Source organism: Xiphias gladius, chromosome 7 (genome assembly GCF_016859285.1).
Source record: "Xiphias gladius isolate SHS-SW01 ecotype Sanya breed wild chromosome 7, ASM1685928v1, whole genome shotgun sequence".
Classification (NCBI taxonomy): domain Eukaryota; kingdom Metazoa; phylum Chordata; class Actinopteri; order Istiophoriformes; family Xiphiidae; genus Xiphias; species Xiphias gladius.
The window spans coordinates 2,133,205-2,159,804 of record NC_053406.1 but is presented as its reverse complement, the minus strand read 5'-3'; the positions used below and the strand labels follow the sequence as shown (position 1 = coordinate 2,159,804).

General features: G+C 39.4%; 1 protein-coding gene across 1 annotated transcript in view; it reads left to right on the top strand.

Moving 5' to 3' along the window:
- The window catches only part of sez6b (seizure related 6 homolog b), a 180,905-nt gene that overhangs the window by 147,803 nt on the left and 6,502 nt on the right, over positions 1-26,600 (top strand). Inside the window, exons 13-16 of the mRNA XM_040131190.1 lie at positions 11,723-11,919; positions 15,416-15,610; positions 17,894-18,085; positions 19,325-19,519. Of these exons, the coding sequence (XP_039987124.1) occupies positions 11,723-11,919; positions 15,416-15,610; positions 17,894-18,085; positions 19,325-19,519 (779 nt within the window). The remainder of the gene's footprint in view (positions 1-11,722; positions 11,920-15,415; positions 15,611-17,893; positions 18,086-19,324; positions 19,520-26,600) is intronic.

Here is a 26,600-nt window from a genome sequence, read left to right as displayed (position 1 = left end):
AATGCTAAGATTAAAAGGACATATCAGGTCTCTATCAAGGGTTGGAGGAGAACCACAGTCATCTTCATCCCAAAAGAAGAAGAGCCCTGTGACATCAACCATTTCACAGCCATTGCACTGTTGAACGTGGAAGGGAAAATCTTCTTCTCTGTGGGGGAAAGAAGAATGACCATCTACCTTTTGGAGAATTGGTACACTGACACAAGCCTCCACGATGATCTCAGAGCAAATCCAGATCGCCAAATGAAAGAAGTCCGCACTTTAAGTAATGTGACTGGATTTTGCCAGTGCCTGTGACTCTGTTCTTCACCAGCCAATTGCCTTTGCCAATCCATCCATTTTACAGCAGCTTCAGAGGTCATCCGGACTGGGGCCAGGCAGATGGTCCATGGAGTAAGATCACAGTCCAGACGGAGATTGACACCCTGAGAAGCTACATGGATGATGTCACAGGCATCCTCCAAACAGCCTCATGCACATCTCGCAGTCTCTCCCTTCATATGGGAATCAGAGCCGACCACATCACCTTCACAGTCAATGCAGAACCAATCCCACAGCGGCTGAAAAACTGTCCAGAGCTTGGGACGCTCATATAAAGTCGACCTATCTGACAAGCACATGGTATATACAGCCACGAGACAGCTTTTGAAAGGCCTCCAAAGACTCAATCAGAGCCACCTCTGACTCAAGGTCTGGTGCTATCAGTTCGTCCTTTACCAATGTCAATTAGGCCCTTAAAAATGAGTGAGATCACTTTTTTTTGCAGTCCTCAGAATGGATTCAAATTCAACAACTATATCCAGAAGTGGTTGGGTCATCCCAGATTCCTTTCTGATGCTGGCCTGTTTACATGAAAAGCCCTGCAAATACCTTTGCAATTAATCAGCTTGGGCTATAAGCAGGAAAAAGCAAGACTGATCTTAGAGCTGCAAGAGTCAACGATTCAGGAGGAGCAGTATAAAGTCAAGGCAGTCAGGTAATTACAATAAGGCAGCTGGACATCCTAGGAGGGGACTATAGAGTTATAAGCTGGATTGATATGTGGACGATATCACGGGTTAGTCTCAGTTTCCTCATCAGATTTACTTATGATACCCTCCCTAGCCCCAGCAACCTGGCTCTTTGGTATGAGTTGAAAGAAAAGTGTCACCTCTGTAATAACCCAAATGCAAGCCTTCAGCACATCCTCTGAGCCACAAGACCTCACTTGCTCAGGGCCACTACAGATGGAGACAAGACCAAGTTCTCCACAAATTAGCAGAGATCCTGGAGGCAAGCAGACTGAAAAACTGCTGATCTGCTTTGTGAGGTATTGGGAGACCCCTATTGCCTCCAGGAATAGGGGATGTAAACTGGACTTCTTGGTTCAGTTGGGAACTGAGGGTTGATCTAAACCAGCAGCTCCAAAATCTGAAATTGCCACCACCTTGCTACAGCCAGACATTGTGCTGTGGTCAGTAGCTACCAAGACATGGCGCTGGCTGAACTCATAATCCCGTGGGAGGATGGACTAGAGGCTGCCTATGAAAGGAAAAAAGGAGAAATATGCAGCTCAATCCACCAAGTGTAGAGAGGAAGGTTGGAGGACGGCCACCTACCCTGTAGAAATTTGATGCTGACACTTCATGAGAAAGTCTACCCAACACTCTCTGAAAAGATCGGAGTCAAGGGCTCAAAGCAGAGGAAGACCTTGAAAGAACTGGCCGAGGAGGCAGAGAAAGGAAGCTTCTGGCTGTTGCTCTAAAGGAGGTATAAGGCTTGGGGAAAGGAAGGATCCCAGGCCAGCTGCAAGAGGTGGCAGGGAGATGTCTCTGCCACTACTCCACCACCAGGTGGTTTTTTTGGGATGAAAGGAGCTAAACATCAATGAAGGGTGACTCTTCCTGGCTGACTCTCTGAGGTGCATCAGGCAGCAATGCCCAGCAGTTGGTACATCTACCTTTTTATCTATCCAGCAGTTTATCTTTTTTTTTTCGATTGTTGGAAAGCACAATAACTAATTTCATGATAATGCAATATGTGCTAGTGTACAGTAGATTGATGTAAATGTAGGTTTGGGTTCAATTTAAAGACGGAAGTCAAAACCCCTGACAGCATTGTGTCCCCACCACTTCTAAAGCCAAACTTACATCTGCATAGCTTGTTCTGGATTTTAATCATGAGGTCAAAATTTAACTCAGCCTGGAGGCAAGGCCCTAACAAAAGTAAAACCATCAATCTGGTGTTCATTTCTGTGTTTTGGTATGTGATAAACATTGCAGCCTTTAGAGGTTGGTATTGGGGATTTCATTGTAATGTGTGTATAACCATCTGTTTGTACAAGGATAAGCTTTGAAAAGTATGCAGCTGAAACTAAACTTGAGATGTCAGCACACTGTGGTCCAGTTTCCCAGAAAGTGCTCATGGGAGTATAGCAAAACAGGGATTTCCATGGAGAGAAGCTTCTAATCTTGCACAAAGGCTTCTCACTGTCTGAACATATGCCTAACAGGTGTCTGAGCATTTATATGAAGCTTATCAGCAGCAGCTGTTCTCCCTGAGCTCTCAGGGTTAGACAGTATACAGAGATATATGAGGCCTTTAACAAGATCCCTGGGAATTAGTTGCTCACATTCCACACAGACACCTGTGCACACGTGCACATATACATATCTCCTGTTCCATCTGTGTAATGGCAGGAGGGACATTATCATTGGGGATAATCAAATGACTTTTATAGATGGCCTTCAAATGAAAGAGGAAGGAGTGAAAGTTGTGATTAAAGTGAAAGTGAATGAAATTACTATCACTCCCACAAATTATAGACTACTGCTTCTCAAAACTTTTGGCATTGTCTGAATTATTAAAGAAACAATCCACCTCACATGCTGTTACATTGGATGATGTCAGTTTGTGATGTTGACTGCATACACAGACGTATTTGGTGATTTAAACTTTTTTGTTGTATTTGATATCCCTCAGTTATTCTACCGATTACAGCTATGCTAGGAATTATGTTCTCATGCAGCAGTAAGATTGATAAAGGCGGAGTTGTGCTGAAAAGTGCTAAAGCTAACAGAGTGAAATATCAATCAAGCCCAGTCTGTACATGCCCACACAGTCTTGAGAAGAGTTCTATTCAGGCACAATAAGTGAAAACACCTGTGCAGGTGTGCCATTGTAGCTGGGCTGAAATATATCAACAACATTCAGATTTGACCAGTTATTGATCCTAGCATCAGCTACAGTATACTCCACCAACAAAATAGTTTGCAGTTGCTATTTTTCAATAAATAATGTACTAATGTACTAACAATACATTTTTCTTATGTGTTGAGTTGAGTGCAGAGCTATAGTCAGGACATGTTTACACGAGCTTAGCATAAAGACTTGAAGCAGGGACAAACAGCCAGCCTGTCTGTGTTCAAAATTCAGAAATTATTTTTAAATGGATAACTTTTTTAAATGAGAGATTTCAGTTTCTGATTTTGAATAAATTTGAAAAAAAAATGTTAAAACATGTTTCTGCTTCATTATTAATGGTTATTGAATGTAGTTTGATGGGCAAAAATTGCAGATCCTCAATTTAAAATTAATATAAAGCATATGAATACTTTCTAAAGCAACTGTCTCCGAATTGTCGATGTGTAAATTTAACCACTATAGGGTATTGTCAATGAGTGGAGGGAGTGATTTTGGACACAGCTGTTGTATGTCACGTATTGGCTGGACTGAAACAGTGGAGCCAGCCCTATAAATGTGAATGTCTATGAGTGAGTGAGTGAATGACTGAGTGAATGGTAAGGTTACATCATTGGTCAGACGAATGCCACATGACTGAGTGCTTAAGTTACACCGTTGGTTGGCTGGCCAAGTGTTGGAGTTTCCCCATTGGCCATTCCTATTTCAAAATGAATTGGCACAAACATTACGTCAAATATGACATCTATTATGTGATCAGGGGTGTTTACAGGCAGTGTTGTCAATTTATCGCCTTTGTTGCTATGTTTACAGACTTTTCACACCCTTTTAGCAAGTTTTCTTCACAACAGCATCTAACGACAAATCTGATATGACTTTCTGGAAAAACCTTAGCTACTTTCCTTAGAAAAGAGTCGCCAGTATTGCCCCACAAGCGGTAGGTCCGGCTTTCCATCTCATTCAATTGACCACATGGCATCTGACACAGAAATGAATGAGATTCTAACTTTTTTTCTGAGTAATCATTTTAGTACATATAAATGTACCTAATTTTTTTTTTTCTTTAACTTATGTCTTATATTTGGTGATTTTGTCGACATAGTGGTTATAAAGTCAGGATTTTAGCAGAGCAGCGCAGCATCTTGGAAATGGCTTGGAAGTGACTATTGGTTAACATGTAGTTTCAATGGGCCATGTTTCAGTCACTATTTCATACTTGTTCAAGAACAGCTTTATTCGGCTGAATTACAATTCTGCACAGAGAGTAGGAGAGAAGCAAACAGATAAGGGGCAGTCAAGGCAAATACTAGGTTTTGACCTAGTCTTGTTTAATTTGTGGTTACAGGGGAGGTTATGTCATGGAGCCAGTTCTTAATTAACAGCAGTTGGTGCAGTGACTGATCTCAGGTTCCTGTAGTCTTGTTGTGGAGTGAGGTTGGTTGAATACCACCGTGCCTGTGCAGACACCAAAAGAAAAACCTAGAGTATTTGGCAACCTGCACTATACCTGGAGACACTACACAGATATACTGGGTAGATGGATACAGTGATGTTGGTTAAGAACTAGTTTTAGCACATAACACCCCACAAATGTTCATTTTTACATTTGTGTTTGTGTGTATGCTAAACAAATAAGATATACGGTGTACAACTTGGTTATTACTTTTATACTAAAAGGAAATTATACACTTGTCCACCTGTTTAAAGGGAAACTGCTGATTTTACACATCGAAGTCCATTTAGAGATGTTGGGGAGTACTATTGCATATGTAAAGAAAGTTGTATAAAGACTTCTGTGTCTCCACAGGGAGCTGTTTGAAATCTGAAACTGCCGCATTTGAAGTATGAGAGCCCAGAGAGGACTAGTGACAACATCCCTTGAGGCAACTGACTGAAGAATATACTTTAGACAATGAAAAACATCTGGGGCTATGAAGTTAGAAAAAAGCGGGCCCACCAGACCTCTGTAGCCTGCTCCTCATCTCTGCTTGATGCTAGAGTCTTGAGGCTACTAGGTTAGCAGAACGCACCAAAATCTCTGACTGAACTGTCGGTGGTCAAGTTACATTGTGGTTATTGTAGGCACCAGGTTTTGAAAAGGAAGAAAAGTGCATGGAATAAAAAAGATTATATTTCTATTGGTTCTACTGTATTGATTTTGACAGATGAGTCTATCATGAGATGGAGAGTATTATAGGAGTGCACTGCTAAACCGGTGGAGTACACTTTTAAAGTCATATGATGCTGCTATAATGCCACAATCGTAGGTGTCCTTAGTTTTGTAATTAATTTTACATCTGATCATGATGAATGGTAGCAAAGCACAGAGCAAAAATCCCATAAGTAGTCAGAGGGGCGTAGCACAAAAATCACACAGAAGCGCACATAAGCTCTAATATTGCTTTAGATACAAGAAATACCTAATGCTAATAATAATCCAATTTTGAAAATTACAGATAAAAACGATGTTTTAATTCAATGCTTTGTGAGGGCCCCCCCATGTTGGTGCCTTGGTAACTTAGTTACAATACCCCCCCCCCCCTCCCCCTCCAGTGCCACTACAATGCCCCTGAGTAGTTTTGTCCATCTTGACCTTTTAAGAACTATGATCGCTATATGAAAATCCTTTTGCCAGTGACAGTTCAATATGTTGACTCTTTTCCATATTCTATCCCCTATGTTGAACAATAAACACTGTATTTCCTCTCTGATGATGCAATGATTTAAGCCTTTTTCATCTAAACTTCTTATGAAAGAGGAAAAAGTAAATTGGCCTGATTTTACCAGTAAGTCCAGTAAGTCAGACAGTCAGATATTCAGAGAAGCAGTGTAAAGCCAGCCAGAAATAGTTCCAACCATTTTCCTCCTATATTTCAGACTTTTGGAGAGATAGAAATAGCAGATCATGAAGTGAATAGCTGAGGTGATATGTGTTTGCATTGGTCCTGCGGCCCAGGCCAAACTCAGCACTGTCTTTACAAATTGCTCTAAATCAAATTAGTGTCAGGGAATTGAAGCAGTGATTGATTTTTCTCTACAGATGTGCAGCAGAGCTGCATAAAGCCTTATTTGGCTTAATCACAACAAATTTGACGCCGGTCGAAAATATTTCTCAATCTGTCCCACTCTCTAAGCAAGTGAGAGGCTTTATCTGTTGGTCATCAAATAAACATCGAACACCATTAGTTCAGAAAGTGTTGTACTCGTTTTACTATATTTGTGAGGAGCTATAGGTATCCAGAAGGACAAAAGCTTTATCAAGGTGTGGTCATTTTTCCAGGTCTCGCCTGTTCATGATGTGATTTTAAAAGTAGGATTTAAAGTTAATATTATGTTTAAGCTATTTAGTTGAAATCTATTTCAGGAGGTGGGGATATTATTAGGCTCAGTTTTTTTTTTATATTTCAGTTTTTCCTTTTTAATAAATTCAGGAACATTTCTAAAATTCTGTTTTCGCTATGTCTTTATGGGGTACAGAGTGTAGATTGATGATGGAAAAAAAATGAATTTAAATGATTTTATCATAAGGCTGCAACATAACGAAATGTGAATATCCAAAAGGGGCCTCAGCCAGGCGTTGTCACCCTCACTACACTACCTCCCCCACCATTTGATCTAACTCACCTCCAGGTGGTGATCAGTTGATAGCTCTGCTCCTCTCTTAACCTGAATGTCCAAGATATACAGTCACTCAGGCTGGATCCTCCAAATTGCTGTTTAGTGCATAAGCACAGACAGCAGTCAGAGCCTTCCACTCAGCAACTTGCAGTTGCGTTGAGGTGACCCTCTCATTCTCCAGGGAGATCTCCAACACTCAGCCTGGGGCTCCTCATTACGTGCTGTGCATTCTGAGATGCCTTTTCTGCTCACCACAGTAGTAAAGAGTCGTTATCTGAGTTACTGTAAACTTTCTGTCAGCTCCAACCAGTCTGAACATTCTACTCTGACCTCCCTCATCAACAAGGTATTTCTTTCCACAGAAATGTTTTTTTGCTTTTCACACCATTCAGAGTAAACTCTAGAGACTGTTGTGTCTGAAAATCCCAGGAGATCAGCAGTTTTCAGAAATACTCAAACTACCCCATCTGGCATCAACAATCATGCCTCAGTCGAAGTCACTGAGATCACATTTTTTCCCCTATTCTGATGTTTGATGTGAACATGAACTGAAGCTCCTGACCTTTATCTGCAGGATCTTATGCAATGCATTGCTGTCACACTATTGGCTGACTGGATAATTGCATGAATCGAGCAGGTATACAAGTGTTCCTAATAAAGTGCTTGGTGAGTGTCTTTGTAAATGGATAAAATGTCCTTTGTTGCCCATCAATCTACACTCAGTAACCCATAATGTCAAAGTGAAAACATGTTTTCATAAAGTTTTGCAAATTCATTAAAAAAAAAAAAAAGTATTCAGACCCTTTGCTGCGAAACTCCAAATTGTGGTCAGGTGCATCCTCGTTGCTTTAATTATCCTTGAGATGTGTCTAGAACTTGATCGGAGTCCATCAGTGGCAAATGATTTGCAGATTGTATAGTGAATTGATTGGAAATAGTTTAGAAAGGCACACGCCTGTGTTTATAATGTTCCACAGTTCACATGTCAGGACAAAAACCAAGCCATGAAATCCAGCAAACTCTCTGTAGACCTCTGTGATAAATTTGTGGCGAGGCATAGATCACGGCTAGATTTGGAACCACCAAACTCTTCCTAGAGTTGGTCATCCAGCCAAACTGAGTAACCAGACAAGAAGGGCTCTGCTCAGGGAGGTGACCAAGAACCCAATGGTCACTCTAACAGAACTCCACAAGACGTCTGCAGAGATGGGAGAACCTGCTGGAATTGAAGACCATCTCAGCAGCGCTCCATCAGTAAGGCTCTTATGGTGGCATGGCTAGATGGAAGCCACTCTGAGTAAAAGGCATAGGACAGCCTGCTTGGAGAACGACATTTAAAAGATACTGAGAGCAGGAGGAATAATATTCTTAGGTCTGATGATACACAAAATTGAACTGTTTGGGCACTACGTCTGATGAGCACCCGGCACTGCCCATTACCTGGCTAGTACCATCTCTATGTGGATTCTGTATGATGTTTTGAAATAGTAATAATATTAATTTGAAATAGCAAAAATAAATAAAAAATAAAAGAACACTATACAGCATAGAGTATGAAATCCTGATCTATTTGTAGCCGACTACTGTTTGTTTGTAAATCTAAATACAGCCCTGTTAATCATTGAAAAATAATTTTCCTCAAGTGCAGAAGGAGTACTGACATGGGAAAATAGGTCAGGATTGTCAGACATTATATAAGAATGATCTTCTATCCTACCATCAACGCAAACACAGGTAGCCATCACAACGTTCAACTGCTTCCTTGTTTGGTAAATCCACTGTGTATGGGTAGACAGCACTGATGTTCAACTGAGAAAACGAGATCATTCAGCTTCTGCTTCATTTGCTGCAACACACTAAACATTTTTCAGGTGCCCCAGGTTATTTTTTCTGCTGCAGCAGACTTCAACACGGGAGACCGCTGTTTGTCCCCCATTTCAACCCGATAGTCAAGGTTGTTTCTTTTACCCGTTACCATGATCGTAGGTAACCTTAAGCACGTGTTTATTATTGTAACCATGACACTGAGGGTCTTCTAAGTTTAACAAAGTATCTACTTTAACCTAAACCAGGATCTGTCACTGAACCTAACCACATTGTTTTTGTGCTTATACCTAACCAAACTTTTACCATAGCATTTTACCGTACCTTAAAAGGGTTAGTCATTTATTTTTCAAAAGTGATTTTTAACAGTTAGGGTTAGGCATCTCTCCTGCTGCTACAGAAGAAAGGGAAGACTCCTGTGGGTTGTATCAGAGGGTAGGCACAAACAACCTCTGTGTTTATTTAGGCTGAAGGACTTCCTTTCACATCAGTCCTACAGGACATGATTGATTAATGCTGCAAAAGAAGTCGATTAAATGCATTTACTGCTGAGGCAGGACCGGATGTGTATCAGAATTTCAGACCAAAAATTAGGACCAATTCCTTTCCCTGAGAAACATAATAAACTCTGGCCCTGGTGCACATTTGGGTCAAGTTATAGTTATTCAGATCAGAGGGTTATAGTTAAGGTTTGAGAATCAATTTTTTTCAATGAAAAGTCCTTACAAGTGTAGGAATACAAGTGTGTGTGTGTGACTGCGTAAGTGCGTGTGGGTGTGTGCATGTGTGCCAACAGCTGACAAAGGACAAATGGTTCTGCCTGTGGAAAGACAACACTCCCCATTCCAGTTCCCATCTGTTCATGAACTCACTCACAGTCCTGTAATTTGTTCCAGTTTTTGGATTAGAAAAAGAAAAAATAAATAAATCAAAAACATACATTTCATCTTGTCAGGGTTTGCGAGGTGTCAATTCAGTCCACACCTCTTTAACTTGTGATTTTCCAACATTCCCGTAGCGATTAATAGCTCAATCTCAGGCTGGCTAATGAGTTTTATCAGGAGCCGCTGGTAATAAATTAGCAACAGCAAAGTGCATGTCACTGCTTTATTTTGGCTAAGCCATTCCTTCCATGCTTTAAATCTCCTCTCTACAAAGACATCGTTCAGTCCCAGGTTACATTTTTAAACAAAGTTACAGCTCAACAGGCTATGGTCAAAGCAGGACAATTAAATGGCTGTTAGACAATTAAACTAAGAGTGGGTGTGATGATTCAGCATTATGTTGCTTCATTCATCATTCATGGAGGGAAATGTCTATAATAGTCATAATTGACATCATGATTGTTGTGCTCCTTGTTAGTCTATGTCAGCTAGAAAACAGCATAACAGATGTTCATATTCGAAACGGGCCCATAGATCACTTGCGCAAGCAGGTTATAATGACCCATAGCCACCTTTTATTGTTAGGTGACCTCTAGCAGCCGTAGTAATTATGGCAAGAGCAAAGGTGGAAGAGATAAAGTCTTCATTAGGAGGTTGGGGTGGAGTTATGGGTCCACAAGACACAGGACTTTGACACAGGAGACCACTGTTCATTTTCCGCCTGTCACAGATAGTCAGCTTTGTTTCTGTTAACCATGACCGTTCCACAACATTTACTGCATATTTATTATTGTAACCATGATGACACATGGTTGGAACCAAGTAGTTTTTGTGCCTAAACCTAACCAAACTGTGATGTTCCATGAGTTCGAGCAAGTGTTTATTATTGCTATCTTGACCACAAAGATCCGGTACGCCTGCTGTCATAGGGTCGCTATTTCAGGAGACGCTCATATGGGACAAACAACCCATATGGTCATTTGGGTTGAAAAACTTGTTGATCATTTCACACTGCTGGTACTTACTGTCATAGTTTGTGAATTTAAAGGGAAATTCTGTTATTTTTCTCATATTTTGTCCATTATGGCTATTGGTCATGACAGCATTGAAGTTAACTCTTCTGTCTTAGAGATTTTAGAGATATGGACTTGGGGAAGAATACCTCCATTGGGGCAAGGAGAATGAGCCTCCAACAAATTTTAAAAAAAACTTTAATTTAATAGAATTCATCATAAAGGGGCACTCCACTGATTTCACAAAACAAGATTATTTTACTTATTATGGTTAGTACAGTTGTATATTATCTTCTGAGGCTCTGGAGGGAGCTAAAAGTCAAAAGTAAAAGCATTTTTTAATGCAGACAAACGGCCCTTGTGATTGTTATATCATATATTATATCAAAGGATTATTGTTAGTGATGCATTCATGTGGAAGCAACATTCTACACTCACTAGTTCGTCTTGAAAATACTTTACTGTGAGGCTGTGACCCGGTCTTGATTTAGCTTGTGTGATGGTAGAGAAGTAGTAGAGATTGTGAGAAGATGGTTTGGGTTCATTAGTTTACTTCTTAGTCTACTTCTGGTCAAAAAGTGTTTATGATTCCTGTTGAACTGGGGTGTTTCTGGAAAGCTGTTGGAGGTTTTCGTTACTGGCCCCAATTGATGTTCCAAGATAATAATTATGTTATATAATGTTTCCATTATATCTACAACAAAGGTGAGCAAAATGTTATCATGACCACCAGTCATAATGGAAAAAATACTTAAAAGAATAAAAGATAATGTGAACCATAAGATCTCACCTTGTCATAGTCACAATATTATTCTGACAAGGTTCTTCCAAAGAGCAAGACAACAGGAAACGTGCTGCCCCTCGTGATATAGTCTGTCTTAGTAATATGCAACACATTGTGAGGTGTACCATTAACATTATGTTCTGTCACATATCTGTCATGGGAAAAAGAGTTATGTATGTATGTGCAGTGTGTTTAGAGAGATGGTGTTTGATCTGCAGGTTGTCATGTCACTCACTGCAAGAGAGAGTTTAAATGTGAGGTCTGTGAGAGCAGAGTGTCAAGTGCATTTATATCCATCTGTTTTTATGCACATAAAAAACCTAAAAGGAAAAGCCTAATATCACCAAAATGATTCTTAATGTGGTTGAGGTGGAAAACTCTAGGTACAGACTTAACTCTGAGTGTGTGTCCTGTTTCAGGTTGAACATTGGGAAAAATGACCTGGTGACCTTTTATGATGGAGATGACCTTACAGCCAAAGTGTTGGGTCAGTATGGAGGATCAAAGTCCCGCTTTAAGCTCTACACCTCCACTGCAGACGTCACCATCCAGTTCCAGTCTGACCCTGCCACAAACATCTATGGCTACAGCAACGGCTTCATAGTTCACTTCTTTGGTAAGCCATGGAACCAGTACACAGTGATAACTCAAGTACACAGAGATGAGCTCCTCATCAGGGAGCTCCGCCCTCTACTGTTTAGCTGTTGTGATTCCTAAGTTTATTTTTGAGGGCAGATACCAGTAGGGTTTGGATTAATAAAAACAGTTGTTAATAGGTGGATTTCCACTGTTGCACTGATATTCAACACCTTTACATTTCACAATTTTATGTAAAGTAATTGAGGTTCCGGGGCCCTTGGAGTTTAAGGTACTGACCATATAGTCATGTTTTCAACAATCTGGTCATGTTATGCCCTATTTCAGAGTCTGTGGGAATTACATCCACACTGAACAATTCCACACCTAATGGTCTAAATCCAGCGCCGGTGTTCAGTGCCAATGCCGGAAGTAATGCGCCCTTCATATATAGAGGCAGTGTATGGGTGTGTAGCGTGTAGTGTGTAGTGTTTCTGACCTTCATGCAGGGGACTGGAGTTGGTGTCCAACTAACGTTCACCTTTTCATTAAACGTAACTATGATCTTTGCCTAACCTCAGCTAAGTGTGTCAGTTCCCTAACCTTAATTATACCTTAACCATAGTTTATACGCCGTAACCGTGATCTTTCCCTAGCTTTAACAGTATTGTAGTAGATATTGTTGAAAGTCAAAAATTTTAAAACAACGACATTAGACATTGTCGATTAATGTAATTCAAGGTTTTTCAGAATCGTAATATTGACATTCAACATGCCCCCCCCATCTGTTTCACCTCATTTCCTGTCAGTTCTTTATATATTCAACAAATATTAAGAGGAATCTGCTTTAATGTTTTACTTCTATGTATGTTCATGAAACCAAGACACTCATGAAGGTTTACAGGGCATTAGTTATAACAAAATAATATCAGGGATATGCCTCAGAAATACACTATTTAGTAGTACTAATATTTTTGAAGCAATTTAGGATTGGATTAAGTTGCAAAACAAGAACTATCAAATACAGTACAGTAACAATACAGTGTTCTGCAGATTATTTGCTACTTTGCAGTTATTCGTTTTTTTTTAATGCAGTGTAAAAGAAAGAGATTCACAATATCAGGCTTCATGAATATTAGCATTATATGAGATATTTAAATACAAAACAGAGACAAAAATAACTGAATGACGCTAAAAGATATGTTTTTATAAAGGAATATATCGACATGAAATGTCCTCATTTGTTTTCTTTTCATGAGTTAGATAAGAAGATTGATATCGCTTATGTCTGAGTGTTAAGTACAGAGCTGGAGGCAGGACAGGTTAAGGCATTAAGACTGAAAGCGGGGGGGTCAGCTATCATTTAAAACAAGGATAATGGTGAAGACTTTCAGACGTTGTCTCCTGGAAGACATTCAAAGTGTTACACTCAGTTATTCACATGAAAAGTGACAGAAACAGTTGTCAGGAAGTTACAGAAATGCTTGGACACAGACATCCCTTGTCCTATGTCTGAAAGGTCAACGGATCACCAGCGATCACTGCACATTGCAAGCCAGTTAGATCTTGACTTGGTCTGACATTATGCAAACATAGGCAATGATAACCTCACAAAATCGAGGCAGCCTCAGGTTTTGGAGCAAGGTGCCACATTTACTCTCCACTGCAGGACTTCAGGGCAGAATGGGAAATGCCAGGCACTTACTTGATCTAACAGCTGATTGGTTTAGATGCTGGCTCAACAACATGAAATTTTATAGAAATTTTTAATTTTTTTTGTTTAATTAGAGGGATTTTGATTTTATTGGTCAGATTTTACATAATGACAGTTAAATCCGTTAAAAAATAAGCGTCGATGTTGACATTTATCAGTCAAACAGGCTGAATACATTCATCTTATATTCAGATAATTCACATACACTGTAGATATTCTATGATGGTTCTAGTCAACAATATGAATATTGCTGATTTGATTCTTGAATTATTAAGCAACAGTCTAAAAACTGTATCTCATAGATCAAAAGTGAAAACTATTGTCTTGTATTTTATTCCTATACCCGTGCATATTGACTCTTGATCAGTGTTTTTAATTGATTTATGTAGTTTGAGAAGGACAAGAATATTTAAATCAGTATGGTCAGCTGATTTATATACAATGGCAAACTGATATGTTGGCATGTTTTACATGAGAATTCATGTAATATGGTTGTTAAACTTAAAAAACGATCACAGGCCACTTATATAGCATTTTAATGGTCATACAAAAGAAGATCAGATAGAGTACAAGCTTAATAGATTGGTCTCATAAGATTTTATAATTGGGATTGTCTCTAACAGAACGTCAGTGTTTCTGTGACTATATGCAGTATCAATGGGCACCCTTGCCTGCTTAATAATCCATTCCCACATCTGTACGAATAACTAAATCAACAAGTGAACGCCCATACATTTGTAGTGGTTATCATGGTAATCAGCAATAGTAAAGTGTTTTAACAGATTTAAGTAAGTCTGCACAATCTCAAACCTTACTTCTATCTTACTTATTGTGCCAATAATGCAAAATTCTGAAATTACAAATAAAAACAATGCTTTACTTCCAGGCCAAGATTTCATTACACTTCCGGAAGGGCATGGCCACACCCTCTGTCGCACCTCTCCTCCCACTGGCATGCACAACGAGTCACCAAAATACCAAACCAGTGGAGTCGAGTAAATAACTTAAGTGTGCCCCAGAAAAATACCAGTTCGCCTGTGCGACTAAATGCTAACATCAGCGTGCTAATCCTGCTCACAGTGACAATGTCATATCATGCAACACACCTACAAAGAAGTCAGAGGGATGCATGAGTGGATTGATGCATGTATGAATGGATGCATGGATGCATGGAAAGAAAAAAGGTAGCAAAGTAGCATGGAAGTTTGGACAGTTTTTCAGTAAAAAGGAAAGTTAGGCAAAATAAAAGAGGGGAAGTGGTAATTTATTTTTTCTGGTACGGGACCAAATTAATAGAAACAATAAGAGGCTGTCCCTTGTGTTGGCAGGGATTTCCTTGGTGCAGCAGATTGCCATAGCCAGCACACTATGTCTGATTATAGCTAATGAATTCAATGAATTCAAGTACGGATCATTAACAAAGAGGGATAAATGGACGGGAAGCTTTTAATACCATCACTTCATGAATCCCATTGGTGGAATGTTAACACAAGACAGCAAGCATTCTCTGAGTGGAGAGCTCACAGCTTTGCAGCATTACAGTAGTCTGGTCTGCTAGTTCTAAAAGTGTGCATTAGTCTCTCAGTGTTACACAGAGAGAGAAGTGCTGCCAGAAATAGTCTGCACTCACAGACAGAGTTAAAGACTGGTATATTTATGTCCTGCCTAGCTGGACAAAAAAAAATGGCATCAGCCTTTAAAAGCTCGTATTTATGAGCTTTTAAAGTAAGGTTTGAGTTTATTTGAATTATAACTCAAACCTTACATTAGTTTCCTCAAAACTCCCTTTCTTCATCTTTCCCTTGCCCCCACACTCCTGCAGAAGTAGCTCGTAATGACACCTGCCCTGAGCTTCCAGAGATATCTAATGGATGGAAGAGTACATCTCACCCTGAGCTGGTTCAGGGCACCGTGGTGACCTACCAGTGTTACCCGGGTTATCAGGTGGTGGGTGCCGAGCTGCTCATGTGCCAATGGGACCTCACCTGGAGCGGTGACCTACCAAGCTGTGAAAGAGGTGAGTAAACAAACACTGCAGCCACCACTGCATTATCCACTTGAAAATGGGAAAGGTGATCCAAGCTTAATAAAGAGAGTGTCCACGTTGCTTTTAGCAACAACAAGGAAGTACATGAGATGGATATCAAATATAATATTTGTATCATAATGGTAGATAGTATTGTTAGATTAGTAAACTTCAGATAAATCCATAATTTAACAAATTTCAGTTCAGTTTTAATTGTATTCAAACATTATTCCTGAGCTTTCTGAGACATGTTGGTTAGCCTTGATTAACCTAGGACTCCAAGTTATCTATAATTCATCAAACATGGAGATGATGGTCTTGAGATCTTACCCCTTACAGGTAACTGACTGTCAACTGAAGGTCACCTCAGTCATCCAGGTACCACAATTCCAGTTTTTAAAAAAAAAAAAACAAAAAAAAAACTTTAAAGCTGCAGGTATGTATCATTTTGGATTAATCTGTTTTGAAGTGATTAATCCATTAACTATACAGTAGCTTCAGAAAGTATTCACATGACTTCAAATTTTTAATACTTTATAGATTTAATTGCAAATTGATAACATTTACATTTTTAATCAATGTACACTCAATAACCCAGAAAGACAAAGTGAAAACATGTTTGTAGAATGTCTGAAAATCCCAGGAGCTCAGCAATTTTAGATATAATCAAACCAGCCCATGTGGCACCAACAATCATGTCACCGTCAAAGTCACTGAGATCACATTTTTTTCCCCCTATTCTGATGTTTGATGTGAACATTAACTGAAGCTCCTGACCTGTACCTGCAGGATTTTATGTATTGCACTTCTGCCACATGATTGGCTGATTGGATAATTGCACGAATAAGGTGTATAGGTGTTCCTAATAAAGTGCTCAGTGAGTGTATATGGTTTGTAGTAAGTGGGGTAAATATCCAAAAACCAAATGGTATGGTCTTTTAAGATGGAAAGTCTAGTATTAATGGTATCTGGTAATATTTTTTCAGTTGAAATATGCTCCAAAACATAATAATGTGGTGAAGTGTTGTCCAAGGCTTCTGTGACACTGGGTCCTATTTTCGTGGTGGCGAAACAACTAGCACAAGCTATCAGGGTTAGCAGTGCTTTAGCAGTTTGGTAATTTCCTGAGCTTGAAATTCACTTTGCTTTGATCTGTGTAGTACTACAATTGATACCAAGCGCATGGTGCACAAGTGGGAGGAGAGGCAGAAATAGCGGGGGGGGTTCATTCAAATGCGGCACTGCAAAGCCACGTAGTGGCACTTTGGTGGACTGTGTCTTAGATTTTGTAATGAAAAGAGGCGTCCAAGAAACACGTCTGTTTCTGGTGCAACATCAATCTACTTCCACTTTGCTGATTTTAATCAACAAGTGCAAACTGGATACACAAATGCAAATGTGTAACAATCACAGACTAATGCTTAAATAAAACAAAAAAACAAAACCATTTTAATAAATCACTCCACCAGCCAGTAAATCAGCATAAAAATTAACATTTATTGTGTTTAAGCAGGAACATTGGGAAATCAGTCTGCATTTATCTATAAATTAGTATTACTGATTCTTACAGTATCCACAGATGCTTTATACTGCATAAAAAGCTTTTCCTTCAGTTCATTAAATCCCTGCAGCCATTTGAGGGCAGCAGGACACATGTTGATAATCTGCACCCTGGGATTCGAGAAGTGCCGTGCCAGAGCACAGTGCCATTACACACATCTGTCCACTGTGTTTACTTCTATTAAATCACACGCAAATGACACCAGGCTGCTACAAAGAAATCCCATACAATACTGTACACATGCCACTGGTCCGTTATTCAGTACGACTTGGTATTCTGTTAAGTGGGAGGTGTCGGGTTACAGCAGCTCGTCAGTCCTGTGTGTCATTCCCTCCTTTCCCCATTTATTTTAGCAATTTGATGTTTTATTCTTGAAACACATTACAATGCAAATGCTTTTGTGTCACATTTTACAGTATCAGGTGGTCATTTATGACATGAGGGAAGAAATAAAACTGAAACAGCGTCAGATTTATGTGGTCATATAAATGGCTTCATCAACATTTTTTTTATTATTTATTTCTATCATCATTATACAAGTGGTGCAGATTTGTGGTTTTTACTAGGTGCCGCTCTGCACCATCCAAACAAAATGATTTCCTAGAGAAGCTTCTTTCTATTTGTTTAGCTGTCGTCATCACATGTCATAGCTGTTCCAGCAAAAAAATGTAAGTTGACAATAACCAACCTTCTCTCTTTCTCTGTCCATCCAGTGGTGTCTTGTGCTGACCCTGGAAAGGTAGATCACAGTAGGCGGGTGCTATCAGGTCCCCATTTCACTGTGGGTTCAACCATCCAGTACATCTGCAACAAGGGCTTTACTCTGTCTGGAAACAGCCTGCTCACCTGCTTTAATCGAGGATCCTCAGGCCCCAGGTGGAACCAGAAGCTGCCTAGATGCCTGCGTATGTACCAGAGTTAAAGTGTTTCCCAAGGCCTGCCCATCAAAAACTGCGTTTGAATCATGAGACCCTAGAATCCCACTTAGTTTTGATAGCCAGATTACTGTGAGTAGAATGTGTGAACAAAAAGTATAAATGCCATAGTATGCCCCAAAACACAGTGTTTGTCTGATCATTTAATAGCAGCTTAGGGAGGCTTCTTTAGACCGCTTTTTGTCTCTTCCTGAATCAATCAATCAGAAAATCCTGCCCACTTTATGCAGTAATGGCAAGGTGTGTAGAGGTGTGAAAGTAGTAGGCAGGATTTAAAATTCTCACTCAAAATCTTTTCATTCTTTACACAGTTACTTCTATCACATTTCATGTGTACAACTTAGTGCAACACCATGATTGGCTTCAAGGAGCGGCTGTCTGAAAGTGTGCACCATTCTTACACTTTGTGTACAAAAAAAAAATGGTGCATTTGTGTAATTCATAGTGTTGAGACAAAGACAGAAAAACATTTCAATATCTGAAAAAATGTGCACAGATTATATCAAAATTGACGCTACACAAACGCAGAGAAAAAAAACTGTTTTTGTGCACATCTGACCTCTACAAGATTAATATGCTGTGTTCAAAAATTTTAGCTTTGAGTATTCAGGGGCTTCGAAGACTAAAGTTTTGCCTAAAGGTTTGCCTTTAGGCCATTTACCTGTTTTTACAGCCAGAAATAGGACCAGAATTTGTCCTTGTGCATCTGTAACTTGTATCACACAGTGTCACACACAGTATGGAAACTGAGTGCTGACTTTAACAAACAGATCCATGCTAGAATCTGCACTCAGATGTTCACAAAAGCACCTCTTCTCCTCAACATCTTTGTGTAACCTCACTGCAATTTAAACCCATATTTTATATACAACCACAGCATCTGAAGTGTTTTGTGATCATCATTTATGGGATTTAGGGATTTTCTCAGGATTTCTTTCACCTGTTTACAATGGGCAAAATGCAACAACAGGGTTTGAAATTTGTACATAACATCAGCCCATGCTCCTCTGGAGGGGTGATAATGTGCTCTGCACATTTCATGTCAATTTGCCCATCAGATTTTTCGCATAAAAGTAGAAATGTTTACCTGGATGGCTATTAGAAAGATGGAAAAGAAAGAGGGTATTAGAAAGATGAAATAAAATTGAGTCATACTTGGCAGACCATAAATATATCCATACCAAATTTCATGGCAACCTCTACCCCTAGCTGACACCTTCGAGCCCTGCACTCACCCAGGAACCCCCACCTATGGGATACCCAGCTCCACCAAGCTCCACTTCCAGCCAGGAGACATTCTCCGCTACTCCTGCCTGACCGGCCACCAGCTGCTGGGTGAGCCTGTTCTGCACTGTGTCCCTGGACACCCATCCCAGTGGAGTGGGCTGCCACCTGTCTGCAAAGGTAAGGAACTACAGGCTGATGTCTTTCCCACATTATCAGGCACAACAGTCCTTAAAAGTCTGCTTCTTAAAAAGAGTCTCATTTAAAAACATGAAAATTACAATAATCTATGAAATTATCCTAAATACCTATATTAATAAATACAAATGCATAAATATGCCTATGAATTGTTGAATAATTCAGTACTTTTAACAGCTCAACTCATCTGGTTAAATCTTGTGGTACTGGCTGAGCCAACTAAGTCATTTAATTGGCTAATTGGTTTCATGAAAGCCTTGGCAAGGCACATAATAAATTAAAAGTGGCAATGGAAACAAAAAAACAGCCATAATATTTCTATGGAAATTTGCCATTGAAATACTTAATGTTAAAACTCAAATAATTTCTAATATTTCTATTATAAAAAAAAAAAAAGAATTTCTAATTAAAAAAAAAACAAAAAACAAAATATAAATAAAATATAAATTCAAATAAAAAAATTCAAGTGTCTTGGTTTTTCAGTTGTTCATCTAAAATTATTTTACTTGTCATGCATCTGAACATTATCTGACACCCCGATATTTAAAGTGAATTAGAGTTACAGAAAAAAAAAAAAAAGAAAAAAAAAAAGATGAACTCAGATTACAGAGGCATGGACGCTACAAGACCTCTGAAAGTGCCCTGTGGTATCTGTAACTAATACATTAGCAGCAGAATCTAAGTTTCAGCACAGCCCCAAACACCATGTTGATGGTTTGTGGTTTGTCTCTCATCAGAACAATGTTAATAGGTACTTAATACTGCTGACTGGGGGCACCCCACAATCAGTTTGAAGTTGGATATTCAACAGTCATTCAGTTCGAAAGACCTCTGGGCAACCGGTGTTTGCTGTCTGAAAACGGCAAAAGCTCAACTCCATGATAACATTAAGTTAGTGACTATCTGTGCAGTGGCTTCAGGAAGTATTCAGACCCCTTTACTTTTTCCAGACTGTTGTAGAACTGTAAATGGGTAAAATTGCCATGTTTAACCATCAATCTACATTCAATAACCCATAATGACAAAGTGTAAACCTGTTTTAGAGAGTTTTGCAAACTTATTAAAAATTAAAAACTGATCTCTCATTGACAAAAGAATTCTGACCCGTAATTCAGTACTTTGTAGAAGCTCCTTTGGCAGCAATTATAGCCTTGAATCTTGAGTACATCTCTACAAACTTTCCTCACCTGGATTTGTGCAGTTTATCTCATTCTTCCTGGCAGATTCTCAAGCTTGGTCAGATTGGATTGGAAGTGTCTGAACTGCCATCTTCAGGTCTCTCTGCAGGTGTTCAATGGGGTTTAAGTCTGGGTTTTGGTTGGGCCATGCAAAACAGTCAGAGACTTGTCCTGAAGCCACTCCAGTGTTTTCATGGCTGTACGCTTCAGTCATTGTTGCACTGAAAGTTGAACTGTCGCCTCAGTCTAAGGTCGTGTGCACCCAGGAGCAGTTTTGTTTTTTTAAAAGACCTCTATATTTGGCTGAATTCATCCTTCCCTCAATTCTGGCCAGTCTCCCCGTCCTGCAGGGCAGAGTGTTTGGTGTTTTGCTCAAAGAGTTTAATTTTTGTCTAATCAGACCAGAGAATTTTTTTCCTCATGCTTTCAGAGTTCTTTAAATGCTGTCTAGCAAGCTCCATGCAGGCTGTCGTATGCCTTTTTCTCAGAGTGGCTTTTGTCTCGACACTCTACAGTAAAAGCCTTATTGATGGAGCGCTGCGGAGATGGTTGTCCTTCCACCAGGTTCGCCCATCTCTGCAGAGAATTTCTGAAGCTCTGTTAAAGTGACCGTTGGGTTCTTGGTCACACCCCTGACCAAGGCCCTTCTTGCCCACCTACTCAGTTTGGTTGGATGGCCAACTCTACGAAGAGTCCTGGTGGTTCCGAACTTCTTCCATTTCACAACTGTTGAGGCCACTGTGCTCCTGGGAATACTGAAAGCTTTAGAAATGTTTTTAAAAAAAATCCTTGCCGTGATCTATACCTTGCCACGATTTTATCACAGAGGTCTACAGAGAGTTCTTTGGACTTCATTTCTTGGTTTTTGTCCATGCAAATGTGGGACCTTATATACATAGGTGTGTGCCTTTCTAAACTATGTCCAATCAATTCAGTTTGCCACAGGTGACCTCCAGTCACGTATTAGACACGTCTCAAGGGTAATTAAAGCAAAGAGGATACACGTGAACACAATTTGGAGTGTCACAGAAAAGGGTCTGATTACTTCTGTAAATCAGAGATTTCAAATTGATTTTAATAATTTGGCAAAAAATTATAAAAATGTTTTCAGTTTGTCATTATGGATTATTGAATGTAGATAGATGGACAAAAACGGTCATTTCTGAATGCCTACACACTGACTTGCATGATAATTAATATTAAAAACTAGAAAATGTGCTCAATTTAGCACAGACCTCAGCCAAGGCCAATGTCAAACAACATACACCAGACTTCATAGGAAAAAAATCCAAATTCATAGTAAATGAAAATTTAATGGGTTCTTCCCTGACCAATGCCCCACCCCTCCACCAAGTTTGGTGCAAATTGGGTTCGGCACTTTTTGCATAATACTGCTGACAAATAACAAACAAACAGACAAAGGGTGATTACATAACCTCCTTGGTGGAGGTAAAAATGTAAAAACCCTGTTGCAAAATCATTTCCATTTAGCTCACACTCCTTAATATTGACTGTTATTAATAATATTTTTTCATAAAATATTATGATTTTTTTTCAATAGCTTCCAAGTCGTGTGACCCAGTGGTTCAAACTCTGTTTTAAAATGTGTGGCTACATGGGCCTCAGAAGACACGTCCCTTAACCATGGATATAAGTACTTTGTCTATGCATGAATAATATTTTTTTCATAAATAGTATGATTTTTTTCAATAGCTTAATGTCATGTGAACTATTGGTTCAAAATGTCTTCTAAAATTTATGAATATATGGCCCAAACAGGTGTTAGGTAAACGGAACCGATTTTGCAACATGGTGTCTTTTTTTTAATATCAATTCTCATGCAAGTCAGTGTGTAGGTAATGGAAGAATTGCCTATGTAAAATTTCGTTTGGACAGTTCTTCTCATGAAGGGGTAGGGGAACTCTTGTTGCCATATTCAGACAGGGAACACCAGTTGTGGCCTTTTTCAAAGTCACTCAGGTCGGTGAGAACAGATTGTTTGCTTACTATTTAACATTTTTTATACTTTTTGTACATTTACTGTGTATTTATTATTATCACTATTACACAGTAGTTTTATGGTAGTTTTTACTTTTTACTTATTTAGTCTAAATGAGTGCTGTGCAATTTTCACAACAATTTCCCTGTGGGGAACATAAAAGTTTTTCTGATTCGGATTCTGATATTCTTGACATACACTGTTGTTATGAGATAATCAATGATATTCGTATCCGATGGGAGTGGTCATAATTTTTTGGCTGATTGGTATATATAGTAAATGCTATAAATTAAGTGGTATTTAAATTTTAACATTGAGTAGTAGTTAAATTTCACAACTCTAGATATTCACTTGCTTATTAGATTGAAATCCTTACAGCCTCCTTTGTCTCCATAGTGCCAATGACACAGACAAAAAATGAAAAACAAAACAACGTTGACAACAAAAACAAAACAAACAAACAAACAAACAAATAAATTCTATAGTTAAAATTACATTCCGAAATACTGGTTTGAGTTTCAATGGTTCATTGTAATATTTTACATTTTATATGTTCATTTGTATTCATTAATATCATTCCTTTGATTCATTTATTGTTTTCATTACGTGGCTTAATTGCAATTTGAAAATAAAAACATGTTAAGTCAACTTTTCTATGTATTCTTTTGAATTTGACAAGATGGTGACAGGTGTAAACTGCGGAATGCACTGCGGGATTAACCTGCTAGGGGGCCTGAGGCCTTGAAGCAGTTGCCGGCTTTTGCCCTGGCTGAATGTGTTCAGGTTGAACATTTCATCATGTCCGTAATCGGCAGCGCCTTTATCCTGTCCACTCCCCTTGCCCTGCAACTTGCACTCTGTTGATGCACAGCAGTGCACCTCTTAGTGTCAACTTTTTACAGCAGACCCTTTATTCTTTATTCTGGTTTGTTATGAAGGGCCCTGCTCTCAAAGCTGCCAGTAGTAACCGCTGCACTGGCCACTGATCTGACACAAAAGTTTTCCTTGTGCTTCCTTATACTTTCTGGCAGCTTCCACGCTTCCTGAACTGTGATGGCACACCATAGATTCTACGTTTTATATTTCTTTTATCTGATATCAAGCAAATTCTCCTATTGTAAAATACATGGATGTTGCCAATCAATTTAAATTTTGCATTAAGCAGAAGGAAGTTATTGCACTTCTTTTCACTGTGATGTGGTACCAACTGTTCAGCAAGAGCTACCCATATTTTTTTAGTTTCACTGAGTCTGAGTAGTCATTCCTTTTTTTAATTATTATTATTTTTATGGCTACATTTTATATTCACCCTGTAAATCCCTAGTTTGCAGTCTTTTGTTTCAGAAATCCAAGTATGTATATGTATATGTTTATGTTTATGTGTATTATGTGCGTGTGCGTGTGTGTGTGTGTGCGCGCATGTATGTATGTATATGTGTATAGACAGACACAAACACCTGCCAAAATACTCAAAACCGCCTCTGTGATAGTTCCCGTTACAGTAGGTGTCTCTATGACCACATTTTGCCATAATCACACACACACACACACACACACACACAAACACACACACACACACACACACACACACACACACGCACATACACACACACACACACACATACACACACTCACACACACACATAGTGAACACTTTGACAGCTGGTAAGAAAACAAGAAACAAGCTGAGCAAAGACGACCGAGCATGTTTCATAGCAGGAAAAACACATCAATCACAGTGAAAAGCCAGAGAGGAAAAGTGTTTGTGTTTTTTGTTTTGTTTTATTTTGTTTTTTTTCATGGCTCTGAATGTTGTTTGTCATGAAACTTGACACTGAATAAGGTTGTTCCAGTCTAGAGGCTGAAATAACAGAAGTGTGGCCTTTAGTTTGAGTCTGCACCCTGGTCAAAGCACTTAAAGGAGACAGAGAGCTGTGAGGACACATTAGACAAACAGCCAGACTGGAGGAGATACCTTCGCTTTTAGTCGAGCTTTCTCAGAGGTTTCACGGCCCAACTGCTGGCGCTTCCCAAGAGTTGTGAACTGACAGTTAATTATTGTGTTACACTGATGCTTAATTCCGGAGCGTGTGATTGAACATTTTGAGCACAGGCGAGCATATTGTATAAATTAAAGAAATTATAATCATGCAAAGAAAAAAAACAACTTGAGCAAACAAAAGCCTATTTCGTCCTCAGTAAACTTACTTACTTGTTTGTAATATCCACATAAGCTCACAATAATAACCTCTTTCCCTGAGTTGTGCTAATTCGCCCTCTTCTCAGTGTCCCTACTGTGTGCTGGTTCATGGACACCCGCTCGCAGCGTCGCTCTTGTTCTTCTCTGCATCTCTCCGTGCACTCTGGAGTTTGCCTGTGAGCTCAGGGTGCCGCAAGTCAGGCCAGCTGAAAAATTGGAGTAGAGTAATCTCTGATTTGCTGTTTTGCCCTCAGTCAGCTTGACAGTAGTGTTGCTGGTTACTAGGGCGGTAGAGAAGCACTGGGAGCGGTAAGGCACACCACACCCACATGTAATTAGTTTTTATAGTTGTAGTTACATACTTAGTTTTATTAAGTTCTGTCTTTACTGTATTAGCCTCCAGTCTAACTATCTTGACAGGTAGCTAGCTAGCTTAGAACCACCCGATGCGAAGCGCATACAGCTTGTCAGGTATAATTCCTTACATGTACCATGACCACTTACCAACAAAATGGCTCATAAAATCAAACTAAAAATATCAGTTGTTAATTTAAATATATAACTCATTTTGATCTAGCTTCCCTACATTAAACATCATCAAATGGAGTCTCTGAGCAAAAGGAAGTTGTGTTGTTTGGAGTTTTATAACATTAATCCTGACAAGTTTTAAAAGCAGGAAAAAGAAATTTCGCCCATTGCTGTCAATCTCAAGAAAAGGGAATGATACGTTCTTATACAAGATATAATGAAAACTCTCTCTCCAGCAGAGATAACATTATTTGGCACTCTCTCTCTCTCTCATATAACATTACACAGTCTGACTCTCTCTCTCCCCTCTGTCACAGATACTTCGCGTCCTCGCTGTCTCTCTCTCTAGGTCCCTCACTCATGATGTATGACTTCACATCTCTTTATTTTCTGTACATTTTGGGTTGCATTGCCTCACCGGTCTTCTCTCCTTTCCCCTGCAGCTGTCCCTCAGAAGGAATCTACCAGCTTGACCCCGGCTAACGTCATTTAGCTCCTCTATTTAAATTCTGTTTTATCTTACCACTGTTAGCTGATTTGGACCTCCAGTTTCACGCAAATATAATACACATTTAAAATTTAATTTGCATGGTCTTCGCTTAAAAGCCATTTATCTTTTTTTTTCTGTTGTTGGTTACACAAATAGCCCTAGCGCCAGCCTCTTGAGCCGAGGCTCAGCTGTTGCTATTTTTACCAGTGACTGTATATAAAGATGGACGACGTGCCTCCACTTCCTCCCACTGTACAAAGCAGGAGCCAAAATATCCCGGATACCTGCGCTGGTGACGTCATTTGGAGCTAGAGTCCGTGATTAGCAGTATCGAGGTCCTGACCATGCACCCGCCTGACTCAGTCACGAGAACACCTGACTGTCAGTTATGACATCGTACCCCCTTTTTATACCATCAAATAACCCTTTAAAACAAAACCTATCAGAAAAATGAAGACTTGAACATACATCAGTATGATAAGACCCTAAAACGACAGAAGCCATCTTTGGGAAAAACGTATTTGATGTGATTTTTTTAGTTTGGCCCCTGTCCCCTCCATGTGGGTTTATGACCTATACGGCAGCCGGCCACCAGGTGGTGATCAAATTGTTTTGGCTTCACTTTTGGGGGGCTGTCGTGTTGTCCGTCTTTCCATACAGTAACAGGT